Source organism: Apodemus sylvaticus, chromosome 10 (assembly GCF_947179515.1).
Source record: "Apodemus sylvaticus chromosome 10, mApoSyl1.1, whole genome shotgun sequence".
Taxonomy (NCBI): Eukaryota; Metazoa; Chordata; class Mammalia; order Rodentia; family Muridae; genus Apodemus; species Apodemus sylvaticus.
In genome coordinates, this window is record NC_067481.1 from 58,113,903 (window position 1) to 58,135,521 (window position 21,619).

Below are 21,619 nucleotides of genomic sequence, written 5' to 3' on the forward strand. Positions count from 1 at the left end.
TCTTCTAACAATTTTAAGGGTTGATGTGGTATATTTAGGTTCTTAGTCCTCTTTGAATTGATTTTTCTGTGTATCTTTGTATGCATTTAACTGTGGTGGTAGTTTTCCAAACTGTCCTATCTGTTTAACAATAACAACAACAAAACCCTGCGTGTTTTTTGATTTTTACTATTCTCTTTTCCTTTCATTATTTCCAGTGAATTTTGAAGTAGGCAAAGAGAACTAAAACATTTTTATTCTAAAGTATAACAAATTCTTTAAAAGGCCTAACACTAACATTCTGAGGGCTGTGTATAACATATAGATTGCGTGTATTAACGCATTTAACCTCAGAGACCCAGGGAATGGGAAACATTATTATGTCCTTTTGGCTTGGCTAGGTTTGAAATGGGGTGTCAATTGAATTTTATATTTAAGTGTGCCTCTGCCAGGATGTTTGTCCCAAGAACAAAAGAGTGAGTCCTGATACTTTTTAAAAACAAAAACTTTAGGTATGTGTTTATATGAGCTTGTGAGTACAGGTGTCTTTGGAGGCCAGAGGAGGGTGTCAGAGACCCTAGAGCTGAGGGTACAGGTGGCTGTGAGTGCTGGGAGCCAAACACTGGTCCTCTGTCGATGCTCTTAAACCACTCAGCCATCTTTTCAGCCTCCCCAACATTATTAAGAGGGTGGTTTCAGTTCCTATAGATTTCATGTTTTATGAAATTAGATTGATCTCTTTTCTTAATTTTAAATGACATTTGTCTTAGTTATGGTTCCCATTGCTGTGAAGAGACACTATGAGCAAGGCAGCTCTTATAAAGGAAAACATTTAATTGGGGCTGGCTTACAGTTTCCGAATTTCAGTTAATTATCATCATGGCAGGAAGCATAGCAGAATCCAGGCAGACATAGTACTGGAAGAGCTGAGAGTTCTACATCTTCACCAAAGCTCACCCTCATAGTGACACACTTTCTCCAACAGGGCCACACCTATTTCGTCAAGGTTACACCTCCGATTAGTTCTACTCCCTGGGCCAAACATTTCAAACCACCACAGACAGCATCTTAGGTCAGGCTATATTTAGATATTGATCCCTTCTAATGAATAGTTTGAAGACTTACTCCTTTCTCTGGATTTAAAGACTGAAATCTATCTGCTCAGGAAAACAACAGATAATTAACTTTTAATTATTGCTTCTAAACTGTCCCTTCTATCCCTCCTCAGGGAGTCTTATTTGAAATGGATTTCAAATCCTAGAGTGTCTGCTGTGCCCTACCCCTGTTTATCTCTTTGTCCTTCTCAGTTCATGTGCAGCTGCACCTCCCCTTAGACACCACATCACCAATTTCCCTCCCACCCAGTCTGTGGTCCAGGAATGTAGCAGACACCCATTCTTGATTAGTTTGTTTCTGTCTCATGACTGCTGATATAACTTCACAGATGCAAAATTCTGTTGAGTCTTATAGAAGTCACCATTTGGATACTATCCCATTCCCCCTTCCTGTTTCTTATAGCAACTCTTCTTTACAGGAAGATGTCTTTCTAGTCTTTTCTTTTCAGAGCCAGGAGCACAACCCAACTCTAAGATCCCAGTCATGACCTCTCTGCTTTAGTACCTTCTTATCTGGGAACAGTTTCCCCTTTGTACTATCTGTGACTGGTGGCTCCTGAAGAGATTTTGGAAGGGCATGTAATTCAGACAGGAAGTCAAGATGGCCTGGGTAGAAACTGAAACAGAACCAAACTTTAGTGTTTTTCTAAAAAAGCTGTCAATAGTTCCAGTGAGGGCGTGGTGGTAGCACCTGGAAAATAGATGTCATCCCAACGGTCTTCTACCCAGTTGTTTTCAGCAGATTGTGGCATGCATGCTCTAAAGCCTGGAGCCACTTTGCTCCTAGTGTGGGCTGTATGTTTTTCTGTCCTGTGGTGTGAAGACTCTTGAGCTTCTTTTCCAGCATGCGTCACAACGCCCTTGCTTACTTCTACCTACAGCCCTGGTACATTCATGGTTGCTTCTCTAATTCCACTTTTCTTAGATAGAACCTGTTCTCCCTTGTCCTTTGGCCCTGGTAGCTGACAGAGAGGCATAGATTGACAGCAGATTCTACTGGATGGAGAACAAAATGGTTATTTAAGTGACATACTGTGGAATTGGTGGTGCCTGCTTACATCCTTTGCATCAGTCCATCAACTCGGTGCATCATCAAGAAACAGAAGAGATGCTGGGGCTGGAGAGATGGCTCAGTGACTAAGAGCACAGACTGATCTGCCAGAGGTCCTGAGTTCAATTCCCAGCAACCACATGGTGGCTCATAACCATCTGATGCCCTCTTCTGGTGTTCTGGTGTGTCTGAAGACAGCAACAGTATATATATATATATATATATATATATATATATATATATATATATATATATGTATTCACATATATAAAATAAGTAAATCTTTAAAAAAAAATAGATGCTGACTCATCTCTTCTGTTTGGCTACCTGCATAGGGATTCTCTATTTTTTTAAATTTTTTTATTTGATAAATTCTTTATTTAAATTTCAAATGATTTCCCCTTTCCAGGATCCCCCCTCCCCCCAAATCCCATAAGCCCTCTTCCCTACCCCTGTTCCCCAATCAACCCCTTCCCGCTTCCCTGGGATTCTCTTTTTACCAGTATGTCTTCCCTTGTTTGTGCAGAGGCTTTTTACATCATTCTGGACTTGTGTCTGGGTCCGGCTAAGACTAACCTGTCACTAGTCCCAACTAGATGTGGCTTTTGAGGACTCTGCATCAGGTTTCCCCTGGCACCTGAATATTGTTCTTGTTTCTGTGACCAGACACCTGCCAGAAACAACTTCAAAGGCAAAGGGTTTGATTTAGCTCAGAGTCTAGAGGATTAGGTCCATGATGGGTAAAGCATGACAGAGTGGATCTGGGTGAGGAAAGAGAGGGCAGTGCGGCTCTGCTTGCTTTCTCCTCTTACCATGTTCAGTATTTCCCAGATGCTCAGCCTGTGACATGGAACGACTCACAGTCAGGGTGAGTCTTTACTGTAAGTAAATTCTCTGTGGACACATTCTTATGGTCACACTCACAGGCATGCCCCATTAATCTTTAGGGTTATTCTATATACAGTCTGGTTGATAGTGAGGATTAATTATCACAGTCAAGAATGTATTAGAAATATAGTTATCAGGAGTAACTTCCCTCCTAGGAGATTCTGGAGCCCAGTGACATTTGTTCCATCCTGGGGGATTGAGTGCTTGCTTAAGTTTGAGGAGCACTGAGAAAACCAAGGTTGAGGTGTTCACTGTGCTTTCCAGATCAACCGCATAGGCCCATTCCAGAAAAACCACCTTTACAGACGCCTTTGAAGATTACATAGGAGTTGGGGTGGTGGCGCATACCTTTAGTTCCAGCACTTGGTGGAAAATGTGTGAGTCTAGAGACTTCGAGATCAAACTGGGCTCCATCATGAGACCCTGTTTCAGGACAAAGAAGGATTCTGTAGGATTTGTTTCCACATAACTTTTCAATTTGTTTAACTCAAAATTCTACAAACTGAATTGACCCCGGAATTCTTCCAACCTCTACCATGCACTTGTTCCTGCCTCATTAGGCATCGATGCCATTTATTCTTTTTCTTCCATTCAGAATCAATTTCTATGAACTTGCATGTTGCCATCTAGAATTTTGCTCCTTGGGTTTCTACTGTTTATCTTGTGTTCATTCTTGGAGCAGAGTCATAGCTGTTCTTCTCAGACCACTGGGGTGAGGGTTACAGAAAGATTTTGGACTTGGAAGGCTGGAGACCTGGGTGGGATGGAAGATGTACTGTTGACTAGCTCTAGGAACGTGGGTTTTTATGAGGTTTTAGAAAAGCCATGTACCCATACTGAAATGAGTGCAGTATTTACAGTCAGATGGGTAATACAAGTACAGACGTAGGCGTCTCCCAGTCTTGGCTTGTTAGCCTCAGTTTTTCCACCAATAAAATTGGAGATGATATTAAAACAATAAACATAATAAATGACTTGCTAGCAGTACCAATGAAAAGGTTAAGAAAGTAGTATATAAAAAAATCTGTGATTGTTATGTCAAAAGCCATGCATGCAGAGAGGCTCCATCTCCCTGCCTGGCCTGCAGTAAGTGATCCAGAAGCTTCAGTTCTCTTTCAGACAGGCAGAGCCCCAGAGCACTAGAGTAATGCTCAGTCCTGAGGGACCTTGTTCTTCTGTCAGGTAAGAATGATTTGTAAACAGCCCAGGTTCTGTTTTATGTCCCATCTTCCTTAGTATTGATTTGTTTATCAAAATTTTTATTTATAAGGAGCACAAAAATAAAGCAGCCCAAATTCTGCAGAATGCATCACAGGTTCTGAATTAATGAGGTCCAAATTTATGAGGGCTCGGGATTGTTTCCTCCTTTCTATGATGGAATACAGGGACAGTTGTGCTCCTTATGGAAGAGAGGGTCTGGTGTGCCTTTGGTCGGTCGCATGTACCTTTTCCATGCCTCCCTTCTCCTCTTGAGAAAGATGGCTTGTCCAGCCGCTAGCAGCTGTCCCACAGCTTGAGATTCAGGCAGAAGCTTTCAGTTCAGCCCTGACAGTGCCACGAAGGTGTGAATCCTTACTACATTCTCCAACAAGAATGTGCCCGGTGAAAAGCCAAAGAGTGAATGTCGTAATGTGTTTTAGAGTCTAAGGGCCAATGGCAGGATTCTGATGACTTTGTTATCCCGGAACCAGGGGCCCTGATAGAATTGCAAGCTCTTGATTCCTGTCTCATGTCTGCTAAATCTGTCTATTTAAACTGTTTCTAGTATTCTGATCCATGCTCAGGTTTAGGAACTGGGATAAGAAAGAAGGAACTGGGAACAGGTTTCACTTTCCAGAGGAAGAGTGCCAGAGCCCTAAATATAAACAGCACCTGCAGGGCCCCCAGAAAATGGACAGTGACTTTCCCTGTTCATAAGTCTTTGAGCTTAGATTGTTTCTATTTGTCTTGGGAAGAGTATATTTTAAAGATATTTATTTTTGTGTTTATATTATAGAATTTGGCATTCACTATAGAAATAAATTACCAAATAATAAATAACTTAAAAGAGAAATAATTAGCTCTTAAATGACAAGCTACTTATGTATTTTCTATCACTTTTCTCTGTGTATTTTAATGCACTGGCTTGATAATGTTATCATATTTCATTTTCAAAACCCTTTTGACTTTATATATTGCAAGTTCAATTTGTAAAACAAACTGTGGCAATATGAATGCTTAGTGATTTTCCTTCATATCTGTATGCATGTACTGAGGGTGTTTCTTGGTAGAGTTAATTCTTCACAATGTTCACAATGCCTGTGTTTCAGGCATATCATAGATTCCCATTTGAGTGTCAGAAGTCTAATACTAACTTTCCTCTCTCTAAATTTCTTTTTTCATGGTCCTTAACTTGCCCTTGTCTTTTCCTTACCTCGATGCATATGAAGATGTCTGAACCTTGCCAGTTAGAGGATAGAGTTTTATTGCATGAAGTCGAGAAAGGAAAACAGAAAGATGTTGCAAGTGTTTTATAGCCACCATTCCACCTGCCAGCTCAGCTGTTGCTGTGTTTCTTTTTAACTTGCTAGTCTGTGGTCCCACAGGTTGTGTATGATTCATGGATACACACATGCTTATGCACGCGCGCGCGCACACACACACACACACACACAAACACACACTCAAACAGAGAAAAGGGGCAGCAGGGAGGGAGGGAGGAGGGAGAAGAAGAAGAAGGAGAAGGGGAAGGGGAAGAAGGAGAAGGAGGAGGAGGAGGAGGAGGAAGAAGAAGAAGAAGAAGAGAAGAAACTTGGGCAGTACAGAAAAGTAACACACACATGCAAACCTTTCAAAAGTAGCTGTGTATCTTGTTTTTAAAACGTTTTGTGAAGACTTCGTCTCCTATTTTTACGTGTCAGGGTGTTTTGCTTATATGACTTTTTAGTGTACCACATGTGTGCAGAGTGCAGGGAGTCCAGGAGAGGGTATTGGAACCTTGGAATTACAGATGTTTATGAGGTGTGTGTGTATATATGGGTGCTCTTAACCACGGAGCCATCTTTCCAGCCTCAATCTGTGCATCCTATTTCAAACTTATAATGTCCTTTTGTAATGTACTAACCTGAAATGTTATAGCTCTCTTATTGAATTTAATAGATCACATCATCTACACTTATTAACTTTATGAAAGGATGGTGGGAAAAGGTCATGGGTCCCCACTTAGCTCTGTCTGACTTGTCCAGGATAGCACAAATGCAGTACACAAGTAGCTATGTTTTTACATCTGGGATTTTCTATCTCTTCTTGGGCTTCTAAGATGTGGTGTGGTCATTGCTGGTGATGCTAGTTAGTGTCCATGAGCAATGAGAACCACTGTGGAGTGCTGGGGAAACAGCTCACACTCTATTGTGCTCTATTGCCAACTACAATGTTCAACACCATTTTCAATTTTAGATGCTTCAACTTTCTATGAGTTGATCAGGGTAAAACTCTGCTATAGGTCGAGGAACATCTATAAAGAAACATTTGAGTGTACTTAGTGGTCACTCTGAAATGCCACAGTCAAACCATGTTTTGCCTTATCTTCTTCTACTTCTAATGCAGTATTAATCTTTGTCACATAGCTATATACATGTATATATTATATATAATATATATAATGTATATAAGCTATGTGTATAACATGTGTACATGTCTATATATAGCAATATATTCTCAGTAATATATATGTTTGTATATATTATATTTATTATAATATATATAATATTTTCATTGACCTTGTGGCTTACCTGCTGGTATGAACATAAACACACCATCATTGTTGGGCAAGATGGAGGTGTGATTGTCTTCCGTGTTGCTGTCATGAATGCGTCAGGTAATTTTGCCCATCTTCTTGCAGGGCATTATGGGAAGGATGCTTACCGAAGTGGAGGACCAGATCTCCATAACTTCATCTCATCTGGATTTGTCACATTAGGAAGAGGACACACGAAGGGTACAGTGGAAACCATTTTTTACTAAAATACAGAGGTTGCCTAGGGAACCCCAATCTGAAATGTGAAGATGGTGTAGAGTCCTGAGTCTTACCCAGGATCTGGAATAAGTGGGGTGGCTCTATGGCAGTATGCCCTGGGCACAGAGATGACCAGGTGGTCACATTTATGACTTTAGATGGCAAAAGACCTCCAAGACACATCCATCCTGCTCTGTACATGATGGGGACACAAATGATGGTGGCTTCCTGTGGGAAGAGACCACAGGCAGCATGGTGGGAAATGCTACCAATGGATGCAGTATTTGTAAAGTGTGTGTTTGCCTCTGGGCTGTTATTCCCTTCCTTTCCCTTTCAAAAGTCCTATCTTATACCCAATGTCAATGTTCTGTACTGTGAGTTTCTAAGCTAGTGTGTATGTGGACAGTTCCTGCTTCCTTGGTGTGTCTCTGTAAAACTCTGTGATGTGGGCACAAAGGTAGAGGTTATTCAGACCTTCAAGCTGCAAGATGAAAGCTAAGTTAGCATTTCTGCCAAGCTGCTTTCCAACCTAGCTGACAGCTTGCAGAGCATCTGTGCAGGGGTACGGAATCCTCCCTGATTCTGTCTTTTGTTTAAATAGTCCTACTAGTGTTGTGAGCATTCTGTTACTGGATCCCTGACTCCTTTGATTACCTTCCCGACACCTGTGTGCTGTTATAGACCAAATGTGAACCCTGTTGTTGAGATGTTCCATTTCTGTCTTCCTCTGAAATATTTGTCTGTTTCAAGTGTGAGTGAACAAGGACTTCACATTTTCTTACCTTCTATGCTCCCACTTTTTAAATTCCCTGTGATGTGTGTTTATCCTATAGAGAAAATGATAACTGTATCTGTGTATGTATTTTCTGTTGTCTATTTGTGTCTAAATAAAGTTTATTGAGGATACAGGTGGCATTTGTGGCTATTAAGAGTTGCAGCTGTTGCACAATGGGGGATGGGATACACAGTTGAACACAACTGAACTACCCCAGAGACATTTGCACGAACTCAAACCTGGAAGTTCTAGCCCCGACATCTCTACTTACCGGTAATTACCAATTGCCATGAAACAGAGGCTTTAAAACTCAACATTTTAAAGCAAAACAAACATACAAAAAAAACACCCCACTTTTTAATCTCCCATGGTTTCTGTGGGTTGGGAATTTGGGAGCTGCTGAATTGGGAAAATATCTTGGGAGTTTTCAGTCACCGTGTTAGGCAGGGCAGGATCATCTAATGTATTGACTGCTGTTGACAGATATAATTTCAAGATGTCATACTTCCATGGTGCTATATTGGCAGGTGGCCTCTGCCCCTCCCCATAACACTTTCTCTGTGGTCTTACTTGAATGATTTCACGATGTGTGGGCTGGATATCCTTGGAGTGGTTGATTCACAGAAGAAAAAAGACACAAACCACAGTGTCTTTTCTGACAAGATGTATTGGTCATACACAGCATGAATTTCACAATATCTTGTACATGTGAGTTCTTTTCAGGATAGGAGATGGCTATCCAAAGACAAGAATTATCAGGAAGGTCAGGACATCTGGCACCACTTGGAAGGCTGACTTTCTATTATATATACCTCATGGAGTGAAGTTAGAAATCTGCTTTTCAAACAGAATCCTACAACTTTCCAAGACTTTCCAACTTCGTGGGTTCTCACTCTTATCCCAACCCGATGAAGGTGGTTCAAGCCATATCACCAAGCAGGGAACTCTTTGTTTTGAACAGAAAGCAAAAAGGAGGCAAAATACGTGGTCCCTTGTGTTGTTCAATTCGCACTGGGGAAGCACAGTCAGGTCTTGACAACAAGTAAGAGAATGGCAGTGGAGGAGGGTCCAGAGATGACTGTGGGAGGGAGGGGGGTATTCCTGCCAGGGATGAGTACTGAGGTCAAGTGAACAGAGACCCGCACCCCAGAAAGGGAAAGGCTTGAAGTAGAAGCTTTCTTGTATATTAGAAATGGGAAGGAAGTGTTTATGGTCCTATGGAGCAGAAGAGCTATAAGGCTGTAGGAGTTGTTGGGATTGTTCCAAGGTTACCTGGGAGATGGAGACATAGTGAGAATACCAGAGTTTCTGCACAGTAAAGATCTTTCTAGACCCCATGAAGGGTTCCTGACAGGGAAGAGACTGGATGTGATCAACCTTGATGTCCAGTAAGACACATCATGAGGCCTAAGGCAGGAAACACAAGAAGGGAAGGAAGCAAGTGCTAAGGATGGTACTGAGGTTTTCAAGCTGAAAATAGCACAGCCCTTATGCTAAGTTAATAATCTAAGCAACAAAGGAAGTTGCAATGTGTCTCTCCAGCAGTTTAAGCCCCAGATGTGAACAAGAGCTGTGGTAGGGCTGTGGATATTCTAGAGATTGCACAAATAATACCTGATTTATCTCTGACTCGCTGAGAAGGGAATGAAGCCAGGATTTGGCTTTAAAATTAATAAAATGCATAGATTTTAGCTAACAGTGATTCTGGGCAAATGACCTGACAATAATAAGAGTATAGGAGAATACACGGTCAATGAGACGAGACGGGGATGTTATATTACAAGAGGGACATTTGGGAAGGCAGCATGGTGGGAACCACTGCCCATTGACCCAGAATTTGCTGCATTTGTTCTGGGTGGGGGGAGAAGAAAACAGAAGTATGAAGTTTTCTATCTGTATATATCCATACCTTTGGGTGATGACCAGGGCCAAATGATTACTTGTGCTCTTCAAAGGCTGGAGGAAGGAAAGATGTTAAGGCTGCTTTCAGAGACCCACTTCCACACTTCAGTTACTACATCAAATGAGAACACGTCCACTAAGCTCTCTCTTCTATGTCTAAGCTCAATGCTGTCTCCCGGTGGCCCTTCGCCAGGCTCATCCACTAGTTTGACCCACATTGCTTTGGGGCTATGCTGACATCTCCCACCTGTACATTGGTCACATGCTGTATCAGTTCTCTTTTCTGTAAGGATTGAAATCAGGTACTTTCTTCTAGAAATAAGATATGTGTATACATGGGCCTCTATGAAACCATAGTCTGCCATGAACACATTGGGATGTAAGCATGAACCCTCAGATCATCAACAGATTGTAGCAAGAGACCCCTGAGCCATTTGACTGAAAGAATCCAGCTCACATACTTTCACAGTCTCAGGCACCAGGGGAGTGAGTGGGTTGAACTGTACTAAGGTATTTGAAGGCTGGACTCCAGATAAAGCACAGAGCTCAGAAGGCGTTCTAGTCTCCATGGCAACAGTGAAGCAGTATGAACAGCAAGAAAGAGAGAAGGTTCAACCAGCTTGCCTGAAAATGGCCTGTGTGAAGCCTGTATTACATAGGACCATTCTGTGATGTAGATTTCTACGAGGGAGGAGTGTATGGGCCCACGGATTCAGAGCAGGGGGAACTCTTGGGCTCATAACCAAAGGCCCCATGACCGTATGCTGCCACCACTTGCTACCTGACCTGTATACACAGGACAACTTTCATGGATGGTCCGGGTGGCCGAATACCTAGTATCAGCCATTGGCTTGGAGTATCCAGAGTTTTTCATGGGTATTTTCAAGGGTATGAATCCTAGAAAACACACAGGGTATTTTCTAAATCCTATGGTTAGGGAAGCACATGTCAATCACATGGTGCTGTTTTATTATAATTGAGTCAGACTCACATAATATGTGGTTGCTAAAACTGATGTGTTACAGTCAAAGGTGCACATTAACTAATGGAGAATGCTGCCATCATGCAGTGAATCCATCTCCTCATATACTTGCTTTCCAGAAACAAAACAAAACAAAACAACCCCAAAAGATATCAGACAAACAAAACCTACCACAGTACTTATGAGAGTCTTTGGTTGGATTCTTCTGTTTGCAAGGTCATCCATTTTGCTCAACAGTGGCTATTAGATAGAGCTCTTCATGGGATATAGGCCTGTTAATAAGAACACCCCTTACGCTGTAGGAAACTGAAACAATGCTGACACTCATCTGGCCAGGACTCTGTCTGTATCTAGAGCAGTGCCAACAGCAATCCAACTATGGATGGCCATGTGAAAGTCATGGTTTCCTACATATATTTCCTGAGTCAATCAAAGTCCAGCTGTGGGTTACTACAACCCTGTTGGCCTTTGTAGCACCTACTTGAAGAAACAGGCTACTTTGAATTGAAGAAGTCAGATTACAAGCTGGCCAAGGAAATACATATCATCCTTTCTTGGCTCGAGTCATTCTGAAAACTGATTGGGTTGAAATGACGCACTGCCTGATATCTTGGTGTGAAATCTGAGCTGAATTCTATCACTCACTGTCTTGATTAATGGTGTCCTTGAAACTTAATCTACATTCTGAGTCCTGGGATGCACATGTCTCTGGATAATGCTTATTTGTAGACCTTCCATCATTGGCCCACGTGGCTATCTGGGCCAAGCCTGTAAAATGTTCTGTCGGAAATAATGGGTAGTGGAGGAAATGGGCCCCCTGCTTTAGGAAATGCCAATTCTTCCCTCTAAATAAGGATCCCTGTTTTAAAAGCAGATAAACTTGGAAACTACTAGATCCCCATGGTCTCCAGTAGCGGAGCATGAAAGAAGGCCACGGCGACTTTGGGATGATGAGTTCACGCCTTATTTTATAATTTCTATCATCCTAATTGTGTCCTCTGAGACAAAGGGTGACTGGAGCAAAGTCGTAAGTGCTATCCTCAAGGTCTCTTTGGGAGAGAGGAGAGCATCCGGTTCTTCAGATTTTTTGTTTCTGGAGGCTTGCTCTCCCAACCAGCAGCTACTACTGTATCTGCATAGCATTGACCTTGGTGCTGACTTGTCATCCAAGAGAGAATCTCCCCTGCCATGAGCCAGTCTTGGCATTTGCTTCCCTTGTTCTCTGCCATGTCACAACAGCCAAGCCATGAGACTACATCCAAGTCATTGAGATCTGTGGCCAGGAGGGGATTTCGTTTCTACAAACAGTTGTCTGAATTTCACACGGGTGGCCTAGAAGTGGGACACAATGTTCCCAGAGCCCCACTATATAAACCATAGTCATGTTATCCTGGAGCTTTTCCTCTGCACATGCTAATAGCATGGAGACATAAATAAGCTCCAGGGCTTTATACCTAGACCTATGGCCTCCAGAATTTGTCATATTTCCCTCTAAATACCGATATAAACTTCCCTTATTGGATGATCAATAATTTTAAAAATAAAATGGCAGAAAGAAGAGTGTCACTAGAGGAACACATACTTAAGCCTTTTCCACTCCTCCTGTGTGGCCTGGACTTCTGTGACATCTATTGGTAAGATAACATTGCAACGACACCCACTGATATGGGTTATAAGGGCTGATATGAAGACTGAAAGAGAAACACATGCACAAGCATCCTACGGACTCAAGTAAGGCCAGCCCTTCTTATGCTCCCCTTTCATGGTGCTACAGAGTAACACAAGATCACCCAACAGGGCATCTCTGGAACTAGTGAGGAGGGCAGGCTCTCAGGCTGCAGCACAAAGTGATGGAGAAACTTTGTTTTCCGAAGATTGCAGATCATTCACATAAACATGAAGATTTAAGGAACACCAACACACAGCCATTTTCCTTTTAAAATCCCGAGTAAATTCTCCTGAGGGATCTGAAGATCACATCCTTTTCTGAGATTTGTCTGTCATACCAAGTGCATCAGAAGCCAGATTCCCTAGCTGGGAAGGAAGACAGTTGAAAACTAGGAAGTACTTGAACTGGAACTGGGGATACAGAGCTATTTCTTAGATTATATCACTTTATCCTAGGTAGAAAGTGAACAATGCAACCGAGGCATGGGCAGTTGCCTATTTTGTTTATATTTATCTGTACGGTAAGTAAGATGAGCAAAAACACTGTCAGCATTTGAGAAATTCGATAATATAATGTTTACCAAGTAAGGAGAAAGTAGATCTGTGCAGTAGATCCAAAAAGGAACAGAGGGTGTTAAAGAACAGAAACATGACTGCTTCCTGAAATGTCCCAAGTGGTCTTCTGTAGGACATCGGAGCTGAGATGGTGGCTGTAGGCCAGGAAAGAGGGGCTGGCTAATAGTTGGATGAAGCATACATTTCTGCTACATGAGCATCCACAGAGCTATGGATGTGGAAATGGCAGTGAGGTGAGAGTTTAGGACATTATTAGGAGCAGAGCAGGAAAGTGGCCAGAACACAGAACACCTGAGGAGAGGACACAGGATTTGGAACCAGAAAGGTAGGCTTGAGGCAGTGTCCCAAATCATCCCAGACAAAGTACAGGCTGAGTTAAAACATCTACTGGGAGCTGGGAAGAACAGAAATGAGGTGATGTGGGAAGATGCTAGGTGGACATTAAGGAACTGTTGGATGGGACTAGGAAATTCTCCTGTGCTGTTGTATGGCAAAGTGACTTCTGGGTAACAGTATTATGCTTCCATCTTTAATGAACTGAAGGAAGGGAATTTGAATATTTAATGGTACAAATATGATAACCACACTGCAACCATTGTACCTCATAAACATATAGATATGTGTGTGTATGTGTGTGTATGTATTTTCACGTATCAATTAAGAACGTATTTAATTTAAAATATTCTAGATGCCACTTCTCAGTCATCCCTCCTCCTTTCTACTCTTAAACAAAATTATGAAGCAACAGAATCACTCAATTAAAGTGGCCTCTCCTGTCAGGTGACTCCTCCCTGAGCAGATATGGACATAGCAGTGGCGTGCAACTCCCTTGGCCTCTGCTCCTTCCTAGAGAGTGCCTTCTTTTGCGCGATTCTATCCTGCAGCAGCCTGGGCAGCAGATTGCTAGAAGGATCTGAATAAGCTCATGGACCCGTGGTCCACAGAGACTAGTTACAGCCTCTGTTAGAAATGTTTCATCATGCCAGGCTTCAGTTTCCTCTAACTAATTAGAGATTCATGAGACCCTTGTCCTTTGATATTCTGGGATAGTTTTGATTGGGCAACTACTGAACATAAAGATGCTGTATCAAACAAAACAGGGAGCTTTACCTTGGAGGCAACCTGAGAGACGGAACACAGAGTTCTCAGAGTGACCTGCTTGCCAGCTCTGAAAAGTAGTGGTGAGAAGCCCTTATCCCTGCAAGCACAATGACAGATAAGGGTGGTGCCCTTGGGGTTAGCAGCAGAAGTTCATCCTTCAGCCCTGAAGGTTCTTCTGCCAACTGTTCTTAACTGTGCAGCCTGGCCTCACAGGGCTCTGAGCTTATGAAGTATTCAGCCCTGGATCAGATGAATGTGAGCGCTTGTGTTCTCCATTGCTTCCCAGTGAATCATTTGTTCTCTTGCCCTGGGGGAGTAATTCTGGGGAAGCATAATGCTTTTCTGGTTTTTCACTAAGAGCAATTGAACACAGATGCCTGGAATCCATTCAATGTTAACGTGCAGGGCCACAGCGCAGGCGCCAGCTATGCACAGACTGGGGGAGGAGGGCAGATCCTACAGAGGCTTATATGCCTGCTCATGAAGAGGAGGGTTCTAGCGTGAACAAAGGACATGAAGCCAAACATGTGATCCACTGAGCCAGAAATAAGTGGAGCTATAGACTGTCCGGCTCTAAGGAGAAAGGCCCAAGCAGCTAGAGCTAAGGGTCTTTGGCAGCCTTGAGTAGGACCAGGTGATGGCAGCTGGTCAAAGGGGCAGACTCTGTTGTTCACTTTGTGAGTTGATTAGCCCTGGGGAGGCTGCAGTTTTTACTCCTCAGCCCAGATCCTGTTGTTTCCTTCATCCTCATCTTCAGGAGACCTCATTTAAGAGCTCACATTTGTCAAGGGGCTGGGAAGGCCAAAGGCTGTAACTACCGGATGCTTCTTTGACTCTCTGGTGTCCCCATCCCATTAGCAACTTGATCTCTCAAGCAAAGCCCCGGATACTGCTCATGATCCTTCTCACCTTGGTCTCCTTGATGGTCAGTTCGAAGTCGGTCCCCATTCTGCTCCCTTCTCTTGTTCCTATGCACGTTGTCCCTGCTTATCCACCGTTACAGTCTGCACTTCTCTTGCTTCCTGCCCAGATAACTTGCAAAATCTCTTAAAACACTCCTTAAAGCACTCTCCCATATGCTACGCTGTTCTATGCAACCAGAATGCTCTTCCTCTACCCCAATCTAATGGGACTTTACCTACCTCACCTACTTAGCTTGAAAGTCACTTCTGTTGTGAATGTTGATTTTATTGACTCTCAAAGGCTCTTTATTGGAAACTTGGAACAGCATTCATCCATCATAAAAGTACTGACTTAAAAATCCCTTAAATATCTATCTATATCTATATCTATATCTATATCTATATCTATATCTATATCTATATCTATATCTATATCTATATCTATATCTATATCTATATCTATATCTATATCTATCTCTATATCTATCTCTATATCTATCTCTATATCTATCTCTATATCTATCTCTATATCTATCTCTATATCTATCTCTATATCTATCTCTATATCTATCTCTATATCTATCTATCTATCTATCTATCTATCTATCTATCTATCTATCTATCTACACACTCTCCTCCTCTCTATCCATGTTGATTGGTTGGCATGATCCAAAAACAAAACCTCAAGGTCCTGCACTGTCTAGCTTGCTGCTCAAAGTTCCTTATTGGTATACCCACTCTGACAAACACCAACTTCCTTTATGGGCATCCTTCCACGGGTATATAACAGTCTTACTGGACTGGCTGATTGCTACTCAGAACTCTACTTGAATTTTGTTTTCTTAATCATTTTGTCTTAATTCATTCTGCACTGCTAGGTAATTTATCAATAATAAAGGTTTATTTTGCTCACATTCTTGAGGGTAGGAAGTCCAAAATTGAGAGAGACCATCGGCAAGTAAATTCTTACACTAAAGACACCACCGTCCCTGATAAAATCTGAATCTTAAGAATTGGTTTCACGTTGACTTTTTTTTCCCACAAAATCTCAACTCAGTGAAGTATGTTAGAATATGAATAAGATTCAGATTTTATCAGGTACAGAAATTACTAGTGCAGATAATATCCAAATATGTCTGTTTGTTTTTATGACAAACTGCAAATATTATAGATTTCCTTTTATTTTTTGTTTTGTTTGATTGTTTTTTTTTATTGTTTTTGCTTTTTGTCTTATAGTCTCTTTTGCAACAAAACTTTTCTGGTGGTGCAAAACTATGAAGAGTCATATTACAAACATGTTCAATAAAGCTTCATTTATCAAATGAAAAAAGACATCACCATTGCAATGACATTAATCCCCTCTTAAGGACAGAACTTTGATATCTACACATATAAATTTAATTAGCAATATTTTATTTATTTATTTATTTTTTATTGATATATTTATTTACATTTCAAATGATTTACCCCTTTCTGGACCCCCACTCCCCGAAAGTCCCATCAGTCCCCTTCCCTCCCCCTGTCTTCCCACCCAACCCTTCCCACTTCTCTGTTCTGATTTTGCTCTATCCTCAATGGCTGCAATAATCCATCTTGTTTGGAGTCAGAGGTATGTTTCAATGTTTAAAAGCATTTGCTGCTCTACTTCTAGAATTGGGTGTGATTCCCAGAATGCTGGGTGGCTTACAAACATCTGTAAGTCCAGTTCCAAAGGCTCTAACCCTCACTTTTGGCCTCTGTGTGCACCAGACATACCCACCATGCACATACAATACCTGCATGCAGACAAACATTCATATATCCTAAAATTTAACAAAAACAAGAATGAAACAAAAGCAAAACACCCTGCCAGTGTTTAAATAGTCAGTAGCAGATTTTGTATGTTGCTATTTAGAAAGTTTCTAACATACATGAAAATAATAAAAATAGTTTACATAATTTTATATTCTTCTATTTTCCAAATTTTAACATTTGATCACATTTGCTTCATCATTCTTTCACCTTTTCTATCTCTGTCTCCTTATGTGCAAGTGCACTCATGCAAATATATACATATATGCATTACATATGTTTTTCTAAGCATATGCAAAATTTTCCTGTGTTATCAGAAAATAAATTGCATGTATAATGGCCACTTAGTCCCAAATACTCAAGTGAATATCCCATAAAATTAACTCTTCCTTTCATAACCACACTGTAATTATTGGAATCAGAAAACTGGCACTGATAGGAAGCCTGTACCTAGCTAGTTTTTACACAAACATGTCACTATATGTAAATTCTTTTCCTGAACAAAGCTCACAAGTTATTAGGTTTATTTCCGAATATCTGACTGCATTTGTTGCTTTTTGTAGATTGGGTTCATGTACCATCTATGCTCTGTAAACAGTTACATTCGTGTGGATGAAGATTATTGATTTTGTTCATTGTACGTTCTGTCTCTCTGGTGATTTCTTTTATTGTGAGAGCTACTTTTACCATTGACATTCTTGGTAGTATATCATATCATGTGCACATCGAGGCAACTTCTCTACTTTATATCTAATTAATCTCACTTGTCTGCTGGCATAAGCTTAATGCTGCCAACAGTTGGGTTATAGCAGTGCAGAGGGGCACTTCTGTTCTGTGTCTAGTCAGTGGCAATGCCCCTGGACTATTCCTAAATCATTCTCCTTAGGAATAAGATAGATAGGTAGAAAAGTGCATAGTTACAGAGGATAGGCAGATAGGTAAGCAAATATGCAGTTGTGGAGAGACATTAATTTTCATTAAAGAAGTGTTCCTTCACTCCTATTTTATGGGACTTGTAAAAATATTTATCCAAGGTGAGCATTGAATTCTTTTTTTTTTAAAGATTTATTTCTTTACTTTATATACACTGTCCCTGTCTTAAGACACAGCAGAAGAGGGCATAGGATCCCATTACATATGGCTGTGAGCCACCATGTGGTTGCTGGGAATTGAACTCAGGACCTCTGGAAGAGCAGTCAGTGCTTTTAACCACTGAGCCATCTCTCCAACACTGAGCATTGAAATCTTTTGAAAGCTTTATATCTACACTTTCTTCCTTAGTTCTATTAACATTGTATATATAGCAGTTGATTTCTAACACTGGCTCCATCCATGACTATATACAAATATATGACTACATGATTTTAAGTATATGCACACATACACACACATTCTGCGCCATTGTTTTTTCTCTATAGTTTGCTCAGTTGTCTGTTGGTTGGGTAAAATTCATCTTGCAACACATTATTTAAGAAGGGTGTTGATGAGTACAGAATTTCCTATATTCTTTTATCTTAAACTAGTGTTCTATATAGACTTGGTATGTAAAGGAAAGTTCATCTAGTCATAAAATTCTAGGATCATACTTCTGATTTTTGCAAGCATTGCCCCCTGCCATTGCATTGCTTTGTGTGTGTGTGTGTGTGTGTGTGTGTGTGTGTGTGTGTGTGTTTAAAATCTGATAGCAGATTAAGTCTTCTACTCCTCTAAGCTATTTTGATCTTCTTCTTTAAGTCTTGAATTTTTTCTGCCTTGGTTCTTGTGGTTTTGGATTGTTTTTGGTTTGGTTTGGTTTTAGCCTGTTAGTTTTACTAAGACATTTGCTTGTCATCCTTCCTAGGTCAGACATCCAAAATCGCTCTCTCTGAGCTTTGAGCCCTTTGTGAGATGCCCACAGAGCCTCTGAGCAGCAAACTGTCAGTAAGCATAGTAAGAAAATGCTACCTGCATTTTCTGCTTTACCCCAAACAGGGACTCATACTCCGTCCTTCAGGGCCCAGGTGTCATAAATGAAAGTTCATTGGCAGTCGCCTCCAGTTTCCCAGGCTGAAATCATGATATCACTTTGCACAATTCTGTTGGTGCACATTTCTTATGTCATCCTCGTTGCATGTATACCTCTCCATAGTATCCTTGAGCTCTTTCACATTGGCCTAGTCCCTCAACAGAATCATTTAGTGACACCTTTCTAATTTAATTGAATAGCTACCTGCCTGAAACTCTTACCAACTCTCACATAGCTCTCCACTTCCCCACAGCCCAATTCAAATGAATCTTCCTTTAATTCCATTTTCCGTATATCCGACTTCTGCTTGGAATCCTAACAGAGCTCCCAGTCAATTACCTGGGATTATCAGCTTCTCCAACTTCCCAATCATTCTGCCTGTTCTTTTCATTGGTCCAAGACTTGCATGGGCACCATGCCACTCACTGGGTGCATATGTTCTTTCTGCATCTATAAAAAAAAAAAGACATGGCTTTTCCTCTACATTTTCAATGACTTTTAATCCTCCACCTACTTTATTGCTCTAGATAAATCTCAGCTCTATTTTTCCCTATGCATTTCAACCTCTAAAGGGTTTCCCATATCTGCAGCCTGGAGAAGTTGTTATACTGGCATAGCAGTCTTTAAAGCATTTGTTGACTTAAAATGTTACTTACTTAACTGTCTCTGTGTATCTATATGCCTTGTGTATTTAGTGGGACTCCCAATCCCTTTGATTAAATCTGACTTAGGGCAATAGTGTATAGCAAAGAAACCAGGTCTTTCCTGGGCACCTCTGTATCTAATATGTATTTCTAAGGGTGACACTGACCTTGTCCCAGGTGGATAAATGCTTTACCTCTGTGAGTAGCTTTCAGCATATTTAATGGAAAGTTCAGAATAAATCCCCTTGAGCCTGAGTTCATGCGGTAGAACTCTATAGTCATCAAACAGCCTATGGTGAGATGCAGCAATAGAAAGTATTGGCAAATCCTAGTAAAGACCTTCCCCTCTCCCTTCAACATACACAAATTTTGCTCTACATTTTGGATAAGCCTTTGAAGCCATTTTGTTTCATGTGGTACCTCAGAAATCTAGCCCATTGGGGGCTGCAGCATCATGTAGCTGCCTAGAACAAGCATCTTCTTTGTTGATACAGTAGAGGAAGAAGAAACATGGACACTGCTTCTTGAAAACAAATACTGTGAACTGTCATCTCATATCAGCTCTCATCAGTAGCTGCAGGTCATATATCATTCAGAACAGTGAGGAGGAGGCAGAATGCAGTCTGTCAACAAACTTTCACTCTTTTAGGAGGAGAGGGGCATAATCTCCAATGATGAGCTCAAATGATGCTTATTATTGCCTGGAATTGGAATGTTCAGGTTGCTATCTCTCATGTACACAAAATATACTATCCACCACTAAGCACTAAATGCCCAGTGTCATGGTATAGAGTTTTGAATCTCTGATCACTGAGTGATACATGACAACTTCTATATCTGGTCTATAAGGTCTCCTGTTCATACCCCTACAACTCTATAAACTCTATATGAGAAACAGCGAACATGCTCCCTCTGAGTACAAACACACACACACACACACACACACACACACACACACACACACACACACTACAGGAGAGGGGAGGAGAGGAGAGGGAAGGGGAGGGGAAGGGAAGGGAAGGGAGGGGAGGGGAGGGGAGGGGAGGGGAGGGGAGGGGAGGGGAGAGGAGAGGAGAGGAGAGGAGAGGAGAGGAGAGGAGAGGAGAGGAGAGGAGAGGAGAGGAGAGGAGAGAAGAGAAGAGAAGAGAAGAGAAGAGGGGGGAAATAGGAAACATGCTTTCTGACCAATAGCCATTAGCAGTTTTGAAATTGCTATGATCAGACATTGTTAGTGTTTGGCAGTCTGGACAGAGAAGTTTCCTTGATTCAGTCTTTCTCAGGGATAGGGCTTCCTTGCCTATTGGGTCCATGGTGCCTGGCTCTACAGGTGTTCTCTGGAAAGGCTTTCTGTTTTCCCTACTTCCCTCAGTTATATGTAAAACGACTGAAACCCTGTGGCTTCCTCAGCTTCCCCTAGAGAATTATAGGTCCTGGCTTGCTTGGCATCCTTAAAAGTCTGAGAACTCCTGTTCCTTTGTTACCACAACTATTCAGATATGACACTCTCTCCTTTTTGATTCCAACTTATTCCACATGCTAGTAAATATGCACATATCTAGCCCTCAGAAAGCCCCTAACCTCCTTCCCCACTTCATGGGAAGTGTTCTAAGCCTGTGGTCCTTAGGCATTTTGTACTTGCTTTACCCAATGATAATGCCAAATGCCAATCTTCTTAGTTGCTATAGCTGTAGAAGAGCAGCATAAGAAAAGATTTCTTTCAGTGTTTCCATTTTTTGTGATGTCCATTATATATATGCCATTGACTAAAGCAAGTCATATGGACCTGACACACACTTCAAGCAAGCAAAGTAATGTATGCACATGCACATGGGGATAGAAACCAGACATAGAAATAGCCTGGTCACTGAATACTATAGGGTGCTTCAAGCTTCAAGAGGACACTTGGGCTTCCAATTATGAGGGACAATCTAGCAGGTTGCAGCAAAACAGCAAGCAGTAATGCTGACTTATAGGAGGTAGGGCTTCTCCTTTCAGGCCAAGGATAGACAAACAGCCAGTCATTGCACACTCTCAAAAGATCCTTGTCCTCTTCAACTGCACTGATCTTGATACCTTGATACAACTCCCAACAAAGGAATATGGGGTGAGAACTAACTCTATGAGTTTTTGGAATCCACACAAGAAAGTCCCTGTAAAAGCGCTTCTTGCAATGTCTGTGTTGATATGCTGAGAGGAATCTTTAAGACCACTGGAAACAGCAGTGTTGAATGGTACACACTCATTAG

General features: G+C 41.4%; 1 protein-coding gene across 4 annotated transcripts in view; it reads left to right on the top strand.

Moving 5' to 3' along the window:
- Positions 1–21,619, top strand: part of Shisa6 (shisa family member 6) — a 294,361-nt gene that overhangs the window by 133,328 nt on the left and 139,414 nt on the right. For 2 of the 4 annotated variants that reach the window (XM_052196988.1, XM_052196989.1), the window contains exon 3: positions 6,914–7,009. The exons of the other annotated variants lie outside the window; for them this stretch is intronic. In XM_052196988.1, the coding sequence (XP_052052948.1) occupies positions 6,914–7,009 (96 nt within the window). The remainder of the gene's footprint in view (positions 1–6,913; positions 7,010–21,619) is intronic. 4 annotated transcript variants of the gene reach the window in all.